The sequence below is a fragment of the Pseudopipra pipra genome, chromosome 6 (assembly GCF_036250125.1).
Source record: "Pseudopipra pipra isolate bDixPip1 chromosome 6, bDixPip1.hap1, whole genome shotgun sequence".
NCBI classification, from domain to species: Eukaryota; Metazoa; Chordata; class Aves; order Passeriformes; family Pipridae; genus Pseudopipra; species Pseudopipra pipra.
In genome coordinates this window covers 27,981,584-27,995,177 of record NC_087554.1, presented here as the reverse complement: position 1 = coordinate 27,995,177, position 13,594 = coordinate 27,981,584, and the positions used below count along the sequence as shown (strand labels likewise).

At 40.4% G+C, this 13,594-nt stretch overlaps 2 protein-coding genes across 2 annotated transcripts in view; one reads left to right on the top strand and one right to left on the bottom strand.

Moving 5' to 3' along the window:
- The window catches only part of LOC135416734 (uncharacterized), a 28,847-nt gene extending 22,565 nt beyond the window's left edge, over positions 1-6,282 (bottom strand). Inside the window, exon 1 of the mRNA XM_064660055.1 lies at positions 6,133-6,282. Within this exon, the coding sequence (XP_064516125.1) occupies positions 6,133-6,282 (150 nt within the window). The remainder of the gene's footprint in view (positions 1-6,132) is intronic.
- CDAN1 (codanin 1) overlaps positions 1-13,594 on the top strand; it is a 35,576-nt gene that overhangs the window by 19,920 nt on the left and 2,062 nt on the right. The window contains exons 14-27 of the mRNA XM_064658165.1: positions 502-668; positions 1,269-1,350; positions 2,037-2,126; positions 3,207-3,261; positions 4,290-4,423; positions 5,129-5,232; positions 6,718-6,867; positions 7,274-7,337; positions 7,822-7,900; positions 8,893-9,050; positions 10,394-10,501; positions 10,877-10,940; positions 12,119-12,321; positions 13,053-13,160. Coding sequence (XP_064514235.1) covers positions 502-668; positions 1,269-1,350; positions 2,037-2,126; positions 3,207-3,261; positions 4,290-4,423; positions 5,129-5,232; positions 6,718-6,867; positions 7,274-7,337; positions 7,822-7,900; positions 8,893-9,050; positions 10,394-10,501; positions 10,877-10,940; positions 12,119-12,321; positions 13,053-13,160 — 1,566 coding nt within the window. The remainder of the gene's footprint in view (positions 1-501; positions 669-1,268; positions 1,351-2,036; positions 2,127-3,206; positions 3,262-4,289; positions 4,424-5,128; positions 5,233-6,717; positions 6,868-7,273; positions 7,338-7,821; positions 7,901-8,892; positions 9,051-10,393; positions 10,502-10,876; positions 10,941-12,118; positions 12,322-13,052; positions 13,161-13,594) is intronic.

The following is a 13,594-nucleotide window of genomic DNA, read 5'->3' as shown; positions in this document are numbered from 1 at the left end:
AGTGGCTCCTGGGATGATGTTATATGGTTCTGTGTCCCTACTGCATGTTCTGGGGTTGAGAACAAAGGAAAGGAGTTTGAATAACCTAGAAAAGAGGGAGCAATGCACTGATGGTAAGGTACTCGGTCTTCTGTTATTTCTGTAATCTGGGTCTGTCATACTAGAACTCTCATCTAGCTGTATTTATAGTGTAAAATCCAGCTAGCAGGAATGATTTTGAAAGTTTGGCACCCATCTCCTACCAGTGTGTCATTCTGAATGCAATGACTCCACTTGTACGTAGTTAGGCTTATAGCCTTGCTTTTGAAAGTCCCAGTGGGACCTTTGGTTGCAGTCGTAGTGTGGTTTTTACCTCTGCTCATGTGCAAAGAAGGGTTTTCATTAGCTAGAAGTATAGAAGATGAAATCCTAGAAAGAAAAGTCAAGATACACATAAAAGTTTTTCTTTAAGTATCAAAAAGTAACTTCAAACTGCTGCAATAACTTCTATTGTCCTTTAAGACCCTGCCTATACTGGATATATTGAAGCTTCTGAGACAATCTGTTCGGGATCAACGTTCTATCCTTACTATTCCTTGGATTGTGGAGTACCTTTCTCTTGTGGATCATATTGCTCCTTTCCTGGATTACTACAGGAAAGTATTTGGTCTCTTGCTGCAGGTATACAGGTAGGAGACTTTGAAAATATATATATTAAAAACTTTGCTGTGAATATTTGATTATATAGTTGAGGTACTTGATGTTTGAGAATGCATGCTGGCACTAGTTTGAGATTCTTATAAAAAAACCACTTTTTTTTGGTGCAGATCGTCAGCACTTCTTATCTTACATGAAACTGCAAAGGGAGCATATCCTAAGCTCAGGGATTAATCTTTGATTCAAATATGTGTTATGTGTTTTTTTCATTAGGTAAATTAAAATCTTTAAATCCCCACTTGCTCATTCTACATCAGCGGCTGTGAATTTTAAACCTTAAATTTGATCCTTATACCTAGAAGATTTCCAATGCCTAAATAATCTTCTAGCTTACTTTCCTATATAAATGAGGAAAATTTGAAGCACATTCTAGAGAATGGCTTTTCCAGTGTAAACTTAAGACAGCATGTTGTTCAGGTACATACAAAAAAGTGGAGCTTGCTCTCCAGTCTTTTGGCCGACACGCAAGTAATAGTGTAATTAGAAAGGGAACGATTTGGGAATTTTTTCCTTAATGAAAATGGAGGTGCTGAAAACTCACACTTTCTCTTGCTGCTTCTGCTGCATGGCAGGTTAATGGTCCTTTCTGAAGATAAGAAGATGAGTTTCCTGAACAAGCTGCTGATCCTTGCAGTTCTGGGTTGGCTCTTTCAGGTAGTCTCCTGTGTACACGCAGCTCTTCCCTGAAGAAAAAGCAAAAAACCACCAAGAAATATAGTATTGAAATAATTAAACCAATGCAAAATAGTAGTTTGTTGTTTTGTTGTGGGGTTTTATGGGGTTTAAAGAATAATTGTATCCTAATGGAGAATTATTTTCCATTAGTGAAATTGTGTGAAGCAACATTTTTTTTTTCCAAAAGGAGTTCTAATTGCATCTGAAACACATTCTGTACTTATTAATCTGCATCCTTGTAAGCAAATTGACAGCTGCTTCCTGTTAGAACTGGAAGTTCTTGTCACAAAGATGGAGTGCTAGCTGTCAGCTAGCTGTCAGCTTTGAATTATTAGGGAATTTTTTGTCTGATAAAGGGATGATGTGTGATGAACTTCTAAAATTCTTCTGTGCCTCCAGTTGGAAGCAAGGTAACTACCTAGCAGGAACGTATTGGAAATGTGAAACATGGTATTAGGGGGAGGGTAAGGAAGGTGGCTTATGTTATTGTGATCAAACCAAATATTTAATTTTATGGAAAGGTGCTTAGGGCAGAGTGGATCTTTAGTACTAGTTGGGGTTTTTTTGTTGGTGGCAGGGTGGTGAGATTTCACTGTTCTCTTATCAGAAACAGTGTAAATTACTGACTGTTGTTTGGGTTGTAACTGCTAGATTTTCTGTTTCAGGTTCCATCAGTCCCTGAAGAGTTGTTTTTTACCACTGACGACAGGCAGGAGAGATTTATGATGGATACTGTGACATCTGCTCAGGCTTTGGTGAGTTAGTGCAGTACCATGTCCTCTGAATCTGTGGATGAAGATGGACCTACCTGGTCCTCAGGAGTTTTAAGATCTTATCAGGAACTTGGCTTCAGGGCAGCTGCATTGAGAATATGTAGGACAATGGATGTGATGCCACAGTTTGTCCAAGTGTCTCAATTGCATTTCATCCTGGGTTGTGAACTCTGTGTTACAGCTCTAGGTTTTTTGTCAGGCAGGAGCCATCTCACCTGCTGCAATAGTTTGCAGAACAGGTGCCAGGTTGTGCTGGAGGATCAGATGCTGTTTTCCTACTCACTGATTATTGCAGTACAAGGTGAGCTGATAGAACTGCAGCTCTTCCCAGAAATAAGTAATAGAAATTGTAAACAGAAGTAGTAAGATGGGACTGTATGAGCAAGGTTGCTGTCTTTGGGGTCACCTGTTTTCCAGTTACATGATAAAGGGTAGATGAACTGAAAATAGTATGAGCAAGCAGAAAAGCAAGTGAGTTTATAGGTGTGATGTTTCATATAACTCCCAGACATGCAAAAGGGTACATAGTATTCCTTGAAAAGTGAGGAGAGTATATTTGCTAAGATACACTGCCTTTATGGGTGGGATCTGAAGTTCCTTTTCCTCCCAGGGCCCTGCCTGTGCTGTGTAATACTGGGCTGACATGACTCCACAGTGTGGTGTTCCAGTGAGTCTGGGGGAAGGCATTTGTGCAGAGTAATGCATAGCAGATGGGCCTCATATATTCTTCTTCATGGATAGGTTTCTCCCTTATGAGTAGCAGCTGTGGCAACAGTCCTGGTTCCCTTCTTTAAACAGCTTTCAGCTCTGCTTCCACAGTGATCAGGAGTAAAGGCTGAGCTACACTAATAAAATGTAGAGCAGGTCATTCTGTGTTACAGGGTTTGACTGAACATTTGGGCTGCAGACTTTATCATTTTACTATGTATTTGGAATCCAGTTATTGTTTTCATGGAAAGACAGCCCTGAAACCTTCCTGTGACCATATGTATGGGATTTCTGACTTGAAGACTGTTTCTTTCCTGCAGTATCCTTTCAGCATTTCCTTCTTTTTCTCACCAGGACTCTGTACCCTTGGTGGATCAGCAGTTACTTTATACCTGCTGTCCCTATCTTGGTGAGTATTTTTTTTATTTTTGCTATATAAATAAAATATATTAGTACTTTTTAAAAATTTATTTAGTTGTTTGTATTTGTCCTTTGGTACTGTAAGTCCTTGGATCATCTTTCTTACCCCTCCTCATAACTTCGGGTCTCAGTTGTGTATGAGTCAACCTTGATAAAAAGCTCTATTGCAGAAGCTCATGGAGCTGTAAATACTATCTGGTGAAGCTGGGGGAGGGAGGCTACATGGTCAGGATAAGTGATGTACAGGGCTTGAATACAGAGGAACAAGGGAAGCCATCCTTAAAAAGCTGGAAAAGAAACATTATAACGAGTAAGTAAGTTTACAGCTTTTCCATCCTAGGTATAGGGAGAGGTGTTTGTACTGCAAGGAATGTTTTGGTCCTTGAGCATATTTCTGCTTCCAGGCAGAGGGGAAGAATCCTTTTGTGCCCTTGTGTTTTGTCAGGTTGTTGTTTGAGAGAGTTTTTTCCTAGGATTGTCTGCCATTGGTAAAATTCCTCTCTGTAGATAATAGAGCACCATATGGTGATATAGTGCTCTGTTTCTTGGAACTTAGTAGGAAAACTATGTTAAACCTGCATCACAAAATCTTCTAGGAGTTGAACGTGTCATCAAGCTTTTCCTCTGGTATTTTCTCCTGCCCCTTTTGGAATTTTGTGTAACTCTGCTTGCCTTGTTGTCCTTGTAGACTTTACAGTTCTTATTTGCCACATTAAAAAGAAATATATAAAAATGACTGCTTCCTGATCCTTCTGAACAAGTTCAGTGTGCTATGGACCCTTTTTTGGAAGCTGCCTCTTTTCTGTTCAGAGCCTTGCCTGCCTTGCTATGCCGTGCCAGTTAAATGTGTGGGATACTCCTCTGCTTTTCTAAAACTTCCGCTTTCGTGGAAGTAGAGAGAATCTGCTCTAGGAACAGAACTGGCAAAGTGAAACTCTCTCTCTTGAGTTTTGATTTAATTTTTTTTTCCCCTTGCTTTTGGCAATGATGACTGGTTTTGCATGTTTTCCTGTACAGGTGAGCTGCGTAAACTACTTGCCTCTTTTGTGGCTGGTAGTGGAGCAAAAAATGGTGGCTTTATAAGAAAAATCACTCCCACAGCTGCAGAGTCTTTAGCACCCAAGGCTTCTGTCACACAGCGGAAACTGCAGGTAATAAAATTAGGGAGTCAGAAGGGGAAATGGGGCAGGAGAAATTGCTTGTACACAGTATTATCCTAATACCAGGGAAAGAAGAGAATGGGCCTGGGCAGCAGAGAACATTGTGCTTAACAGTCAGGTATCCTCTCTCCCTGTTTTTCTGTTACAGTTGTGTGGCTGGGATACCATGTGGGTGTTGAAATCCAGATAACTTCAGTAAACATTCTTGCAATTGGAACAACTAGTCTGTTTATCTCTCTCCCTCTTCTTTAATATAAAATGTTGGTATGTTTCTCATATGTTGTTTTGGTTAGATTGTAGCCATGCTTTCCGCTTAAAGAACAACCTGTGTAGGAGCCTACAGGATTACCAACCTGTATTTAGAAGACAGGATCCTTTCTTTCCAAAACAAGCCCTATGTGGTGACTCATTATTAGTAGGTGCTGTCAGAACTCTCCCATTCTTCCCTTTCCAGAGCATGTGCTTTTGTAGTTTCAGAAACCCTGATAACGAACTTGGATTAAATGGCTAAAAGGGAATAGGGAGTAACTAATTTACAGGGATGATGAATGCTGCAGTAGCAGAAAGTTCTAGTGTAGGCAAATTGCATACCTTTTAGTACATTTCCAGATGGTAGCTCTGTCCATTCATCTGTGTTGATGAGAGAAGGGTCTGGGTGGAGTGCTCTAATCAACTGTAGCACTTTCTCTTGAACAGGTGGAGTTGGAACAGGCCTTCTTCCACAACCAACCTTCTTCCCTACGGAGAACAGTTGAATTTGTGGCAGAGAGGGTGGGATCCAACTGTGTTAAGCACATTAAGTAAGTGCTGGTAATCTGTTCTGTGACTTAAGAAGTGACTTTACATTATAATGAGACAAAGAGTTGGTCCTTTGAACTTGTGTGTATGGGGGAAAGAAAGCTTCCTTCAGAGTATGCTGCATAGCAGACCACTAAGGCTACATGAAACTATGACCAGAAATGTCTTATTGCCATCACAGAGAGGAATTTTTGAAGAGATGCAGAGAGGAGGTGTGTAAGGAGGTATAACACTTGGTTGTGAACATAATGCAGCATTTTGAGACTTTATATCCCTTTCAGAACATTCTTGCTAATGATAGAAAAATCTCATATCAGAAGTGACCTCTGGAGGTCATTGCAACCAAGCTCCTGCTCAAAGAAGGGCCAGCTTTCAGATTAGATCAGGTTTATTGACACCTTTTCCAACTGGAAAAGTTTCCGCCTTTAAAGGATGGGGATTCAGCCAACCTCTTAGTACCATCCAGTGCTTAACTTACCCAGGATTTGTGAAAAATGTTTCCTTATATCCTATTAGAATATCCCTTGTTCCAGCTTGTGCATATGGCCAGTCAACCTTTAGCTGTGCTCTTCCTGGAAGAGTCTTATTCTGTCTTCTCTGTAACCTTTTCTTCTCCCTTCACCTTTTTCTTTTCTCCGGGCTAAGTGGAACTGACTACCCCAGTCTCCTTGGGGGCCACATGCTCCAGCATCCCAATTATCTTAATGGTTTTTTTCTTTTCTCTGGCAGTTTCTCAAATTGTCCATGGCTTTCTTGTCCTGGGGTCCCAAAGCTGGACACACTACTCCAGATGCAGCCTCATGGCAGTGAGGGAAGCAGTAACTTCCCTTGACTTGCTGGCTGCACTGTTGTGATTGTCAGCCCAGTATAATGTTGGCCTTCTTTGGATGCTGCCAACTCACTTTGTCTAATGGGAACTCCAGATCCTTTCTGCAGAGCTGCTCCATAGCCAGGAGACCCCAGCCTGTACAGTGCACAGTCGCCACCTCATTGTCTGCCCATTTCTCCACCTTTTCGCAGTCCTTCTGTGTGGCAGCCCTGCCCTCCAGCATGTCACTCATGAGCTTGCTCGGGGTTTTGCACTGTTCTATTGTCCAACTTGCTGAAGACATTAAATGATATCAGCCCATAAGGAATGCTGGTTGTACTGGGCTGCTGTTGACATCTTTGAACTTCTGAGCACTATCCATTGAGCATACAAGGGCATTGCTACCAGAAAGTATACCTGTAACCAAATATGTTTCTACTAAAATCTTAAGGCTTTTGACTCGAGTCTTAGTACTATTTTGATATCTTCATTGCCGCTTTCTTCCTTGCGTACAGAGCAAGGAGATGGTACAGTACTAAATACAGCAGTTGATTCTTTTTTGTTTATTGCACTTGAGATGAGTATCCCCTTAAACTGAGGAGAACAGCTGGATACACTTAGTGTGTGCTTTTTCTTGTACTGATTTCAGTCTGTCTGATTGTTCTTGGTTTTTTTACAGGGCAACACTGGTAGCAGAGTTGGTTCAAAGGGCTGAAGCCATGTTGCAAGATAAAGTGAAGGAGGATGCTGCTAGTCATGACAAACTTCTTGAAGAGGTGTGCACTCATCTTTGTGAGGAAGGGGCCGAGGCACTCATCAAAGGCAGAGAGTAAGGAGGAAAACTTATTTAAACTTCTGCCTTCCCATCTCTTCTTACTGAAGAATCCATAAGCCTAATTTAGCTTGGCCTGTCATGCTCAGGTTCTGGTAATTATAAACTATGACCTCTGCTCTTCTTAGAGTGACTGTCTGCTGTGCCTCCAGCCAGTTAATACTGTATCTGTGGGAAGGAAAAGGTGCTGTGTGTTCCTCTGCATCCAGCTCCACACAGACATCCACTGCAGCTATTGTATTTCCCCTGTTTGGAAAACCGATATTGCAGTTTGGTGGCTTGTAATTACCCTTTCCTTGTCTGGTTCTTTTGGTCTGATTTATTGCATTGCCATGTAATGAACCTCTGAGTGTTGTCCAAGAATTTTGACTAATCTTGTGCTATGCTTTCTTTTTTTTTGTAGATTTTGCAAAAAGAAAGGTCCTGAGGCAGTAAGGGTGTTGTTGCCAGAAGAGACATCTGCAGCAGTATGTATATTCATTAAAATTTATTAAAGGCCCTGACTTTAAGTCTGGATTATTACCATTTTTCCATTGCTGTTTATCTTATCCCTTAATAGCTCAGGTCAAGGGAACCTATTAATGCCCTCATGGGAGGACTGATAGCTAAGGAGAGTCACTTCTACCAGGCTGCCTTGCATATTCTGGGTAAAGTGATACTCTAGCTCATAGGTAACTGTTGAGACTAAAATGTTGTATAAATTGCATTCATCTTGCAAGGATAATGCTTTTGTTTTAGCATCAATTTCTACAAGAGTTGAGGTTTGGAAAATCAACACGGGTCAGTCATATTGCTCAAACTAGCGGTTCCCACAGATGTGGTCGTGCTCTGTTTATTTGTTGCATGCCAAAATTAAGCTTTTTTTCCTCTAGACTTCATTCTGACTCTTCACTGCCCGTAGTGCTGTGGCTAGTAGTAAATCTCCTATCACTTGTTGTCCTCCCTGTAAAGGTTTTAAGTAGTGCAGAAAACATTGCGGTGGAACTGGCTACTGAAAAAGCCTGTGGCTGGCTCTCTGCCAACATTGCAGGTGAGTCCTTTTACTTTGAACTGGGGCTTCTAACCTGTGCATTCTACTTTTTTTTTTTTTCCTGAGATCAAGGAACAGTTACTGTTGTAAAGTACTTGGTCATACTAATTTTTCTTTTAGTGGGAAGTGTGCAGTTACCCTGTCCCTCCTTGTTTAGGAATAAGAAGAATGATTTGTAGCTCTAAGAATCTTATTTAGGGGTCTTTCAGTCTTGGCCCATGGAAGTGATTTTTAGTTACAGAGTCTCATAGGATGGAGAGAGGGAATTCTAAGGAAAGCTCCTTCTGGAAATGTCATCTATTTTGAATTTGTCTTAGCACTTCCAATGTATGCTAGACAACTGCTCTCTCAAGCCACCTTATGGTTTACATGTGTAGAGAGCTGAAATCTTCTGTAAAACAAACACTTCTTGGACTGGGTGTCTTTACTGCAGGCTGAAGGTAAGTGTGGTGCTGTAATACTGCTCTGGCAACTCTTCAGAATCTCTGAAAACCGATTTTTTTCAAGAGGTTATGCAAGAGTCTGGTGAGGAATATTCAAGCACCGTTTGCAGCCACAGGAGTTTAGTGTTTTGGATGTTGATCAAAACTTATTTTGGTAGAAGACGTACGGCTTTCATGGGCACAGTGGCTGAACTGGTATGGTCATGCTGAATCAGCTTTCTACTTTGGCATTGCCTCCTGGCTTAGCTACAGTGTTTTTTAAACAGACTGAAATATTTTGATGGAAAATGAGATGAGTTGCCAGTGGTACCTGGCAGTAATGTGTGGCTGCCTTCTAAAGCTGTGGGTTAATGCACCCTCTGCACATGTGCCTCTGCCCATTAAGTATAGTGGGAGGTCAGAGTAAGAGGGGTTTGAAAGTGTAAACTGTCTTTTTTCCTTATTCGCCATGGCCCTCGCTGTGAGAGGTTAATAGTGTTCGGAAACAATTCTGTATTTTATTGGAGAGAAAAACTGAAGTAGACAGGACTTGTTCCCTGTTCTCTGTAGCACTCATCAAAAGAGAAGTGAAGGCAACCTTCAACAGAATGCTTAAAGTCCCAGGATTTCCCTTGCCCAGTGAGGATACTCTGGAGTTGAGAAGGGACTGCCCTCCAGGCTGTCAGCACTGTGCTCCATTTCCCTCTCAAGTCATCAATGAGATTAAGGTATGTAGCGTTCACTTCCTGGCTCACCCTAACTCCCTTTCTGTTTTTCACTTTCGTGGTTTTTTGGTTCATTGCTTATGGAATTTTTATGGTTTGTTTTTGTTGTTGTTTTGTGGGGTTTTGTTCGAGTTTTTTTTAAGAGAATGTTTTGGTTCTAAGGAACTGACTGTGGGGAGTGTTTAGGAAGCACAGTGGAAAGTTCTCAGGTATTTTTTAACCACCTGCTTGCTGTCTGATCAGAGTTCCCTGTTAGGAGTACTATCTTAAATACAGGATTTCTGGTAGCATTGGCAGTGTGGCCTTCTTGATATGTTTAGCATGGAAACTGCAGTATGGTGAGTGTTGTGTACAGTTGTATGCTGAAGAGTCAGCATATCAAAATAGTTACTTTTTTGTGGACCTACTCTTTTTATGGATAGTCTCCTGGACCCTGCTTAAAGTATTTCCTGTTGGTCCTTTCAAGTCTGTAGAACTTGGTAGACTATCCCGTATTATACACCAGGAATTCTTTATTGAATTAAGTGTCTGATGAATCTGTACAGATCTATTGAAAGGTTTTTGCCAGTCTGCAAATTCATTAGTCTGTACCTTCATTCAGTTATAATGAGGGGGAATCAGAATATCTTTGAAAGAGGGTGATGATGTGGACTTAATTTTAGCCTTAGATCCAAGCAATTTTATATTCAAGCTGGTTTAAATTACATTTTGGTTATTTCTCCCAGTCTTTTAACTAGTCACTGTTCTTGTTAAAATCTTACAATCATATGTAAACTATGAGGAAAGGAAGAATTCTGAACACTTCACTTTTTTACCTTTACATGTTCTGCCTCTTTTTTTTTTTTTTTTGCAGCCGTTTGTCTTTTTGAGCAGTAATGTTGGATATCACTGTCTTTGCTTTCCCAGCAATTGAGTGGGAACAAGTTCACATCCTTTAAAGCTTTCTTGCTTGTACTAAAATAAAAACAGAAAGATAAGTTGTGTTGACACTGAAGCTTCCCTGAGAATATAAGAGGGCTCTGGATTTCCCAGCACTTCTACCCTGAACTTGCTTGCTGCACTGTCAGATTTATCTAGAGCTTTCAGAGCTAGTATTTTTAAGGAAGATGAACTCATTGCCATCGCTGAATTTGACTTCATAACTAGTGAGAGCTGTCATAGAAAATCATACCTTGGTAAGGTTGTGAAAAATTCAGCTTTAATCTGTCTTTTTAAAATGTATGTACTAGCTTTATTTTAATGAAAATCCAAGGGCTACTTATGAAGTGCTCTGTCATAGGTCCAAAGATTTGTTTGTGGAAGAGAAGGATACTAATATGTGAGTTACTGCTGTCTTTTTCATCAAGGATGTGCTCTGTGTTGCTGTGGGCCCACGGGATGAGGGTGAAGTGATTGACTATGTCTGGTTGGAGTGCTTGCTAGGAAGATTGAGTCAGACACTTCAATGCAGAAAGGTAAAAAATGTAAAAAAGCAACAAAAAAATTCTTTGAGACTTTGAGCTGTCTCAGTACCTGAAAACTTGTTAGTTTGCCTTGCCTCACAGCTGAGCGCAGTTGAGTGTTTTTTGTTTGAGCTCAAATGTGGCAATGTTGCACTGCATTTTTTTATACTATGTAGATCTGCTTGTTACTTCAATTTGCCTTTGTGGATCCCCTTTTCATATATGATCTTTTCTTGTTTTTCAGTCTTTAATGGTCTCCTGATTACAGCTCTGTGCTTCTTGCTGTAAATTGCCTGTTCTGCTTAGTTATTTTTATCCCTTGTGAAGCCTCTTTTATCCAGTTTGTAGTATGGGGAGAAAGATACAATTTTTTTTTGTATTTTCCAGTTCATGTGTCCCACATCAGAACAGCAGCTGGCAAAGTGCTCCGTTGAGTTGGCTTCTTTGCTGGGTAAGTCAGTCATGATAAGCTATTTAAGACTGAAATCTGTTATTAAAATTCCCTTAAATCCTTGAGATCAGAGACTGAAGTATTTAGAGCTCGTGGATGTTTGATTCACTTTGGTGTCATTGAGTCTGCAGATTTTTTTCTGTTGATTTGGGTAGTTGCTTTTATTCCCTTCTGCGTTCTGCGGAATGTACATTCAGCATTGTACAGTGACTAACCATCCTTCAGACCTTGTTCACATCTCCATTGTTTTTTATTTATTGATACATTCATTTGAATATGGGATATGTTTTCCAGTATTTCTGCTTCTGAAAAATTGTGGGTGACTTTGGTTTTTTTTTCATAAAGTAAGGACCTTTTCCATTAAATTATGTTTTTATGGCTTTTTTTCTTTTTTTTTTAAAGAATGGAAATAACTTGTTTCCTGTGTATTGTGACTTCTGTGAGCATTTTCAGTTTGTTTTTTTTTCTCTTGCTCTAATGTGTAAATAGATGTTTTTCTCAGCAGTAGCTTGTGATCTGAATGTAGGTATTTTTTAATGGGCAACCTTCTCATTTCCTGGGTTTAGAACCTGCTTAAGAAGTTTTATACATAATTCATTTTTTCAGAAGGCAGTTCACATCTAATGTTGTGAAATTTATTCTGGAGGGCAGCAGTCTAAATCTGCCCCATTCCATTGGACTGTACTGAGGAAGATCTCATTTCTTGCATCTGTCTATGTTTAGCTGCAGTTAAACACTGTTCAGCTTTAATTTCTCTTGTATGAAGTTATGTAACTCTGCCTATAGTCTAAACTGTGGACAATTCAATCTGTTTATAGATTTAAATGTTGTTTTACTGTATTACTCTTCTCTCCTTGGGAGTAACACCTGGGTTCTCTTCAATTAAATATGAGACTGACCTTTATATAGTCAGTTGTCTTTCAAGACTTGAGGCTATATGCCAACCAGATGGGGGCTATATGCCAACCAAATGGTATTCTTTGACTGAGGAGTATAAATCTCTTCCTATGTAATACTTGTCTGTATAGTTTCAAAGCTCATAATTTTGCACATTTCTAAACTCCAGTCCTCTTAGATTCACTGGTTTGTACTCACTAAGTGTGCTGTTGTATCAAGATGATGACTATAAAAGGAAACAATGCAGCTGCAGAAGTTCATTTTTCATCCTTTTCTCGCAGTTTCAGATCGTGTTCCTCTGAGTCTTGAAATCAAATCCCCAAAGAAGAGCCCCGAGAGGCTGCGTGTAAAGAATGATCCCACCTATGGCCTTCTAAAACTGCTGCTGTCTGTCTGGAAGGAGGACTTTGGGACACCTGTTCCTGTGCAGCTGATCTTCAGCAAGAAGAACGTTAGTTACCTTGCAGAAGTTAAGCTGCGAGAGGTAAAGCTTGTTCCGATCTGTGGAGCTGCCAGTTGTCCGCTCTGGTCAGATACTCTGTGTGAGTTCTGCCTGCCCACAGTGTTCACTGATGGCTTGTGTGAACGAGGCCAGTGGGGCTTGTTCTGCTCTTACCTGGTGCTGTTTCTGCAGGGGTAGTGAAGAGAGGACCACATGCTACTTGTCAGGGTTTGATACCTGTCTGGGGGGCTCTCGGGAAGGTACAGTTTCATTTAGGAACAAATGGCAAAATGCTCCATTTGGCCTGGAATGTGGTGAGGGCTGGGCACACATGACTCTGTAATTGGTTGCATTCTTATGTTTTGTATCAGCTTTTCATTTTTGCATGCATATTGATGCTATAAGCACCCCAGCTATGAAGCTGAAAATCACCCTATTTAGTTGCAAGCTAAAAGCAGCTTATTTCAGAATGAGGAAATAATTTTTCAAGCTGTTCTTGAACAGGCAGGAATTAAACACTTGGTGTGTTGGTAAACTGAGAGTTGGAAATTATGAGACTCTGTGGTAGGACACAATGTATGAAGTAGAAGAATTTTGTTCACTCAGTTTGGATGTTGCTCTTGTCCTCATTGTCACACCCAGATAAATAATGTGTTTGCTTCTTTTTGCCACGTTCTGATCCCAAAGAAAAATGTGAATTCTGTATGGATAAAGAAACAAACAGAAAATCCATTTCTTTTTGAGTTTTTGATATTTTTTTTTCTCTTCTGCAGTGGGATTTGTTCCTTTTCTTGCTTCATGGTCTTGTAGAACATGAACTAATGAGAACTAGTGAAATAGAGAGTTGCCTGCATAGCCTTGAAGAGCTCCCTTGGCCCTCAGTAAGTAATTAGATGTGTGTGAAAAATAAGTGAAATAAAAGTAAAGCTATATAAACAGCCAATTCTTGTATTTCTATTTCATATAGGTAAGGCCTCTAACCTTCCTGTCTGTCATTCCTGCTTAATGCAGCCCAAGGACCGGCTTCTAGCAAGCTTATTACTGTTGCTATTGTTTGGCTGAAAGCTGTACTTGTGTGAATCCAACATTGCCCATGCAGCGAAAATGTTTCCAAGAAAACTGTAAACCAGCTTTGAAACCAGCTGGCCCAGTTTCCAGCTCTCAGTTCTAGCCTGAATGTGCTTGCTGCGTTCCAGTTGAGAATGACGTGTTGGGTAGGATTTTAACTGACCCAAAGTGCACTTTAAAACCCTGTGACTCTTACCACTAGAGTGTGAGAGGAGTCAGACTGTTCTAGAGGAGTCACACTATTCTG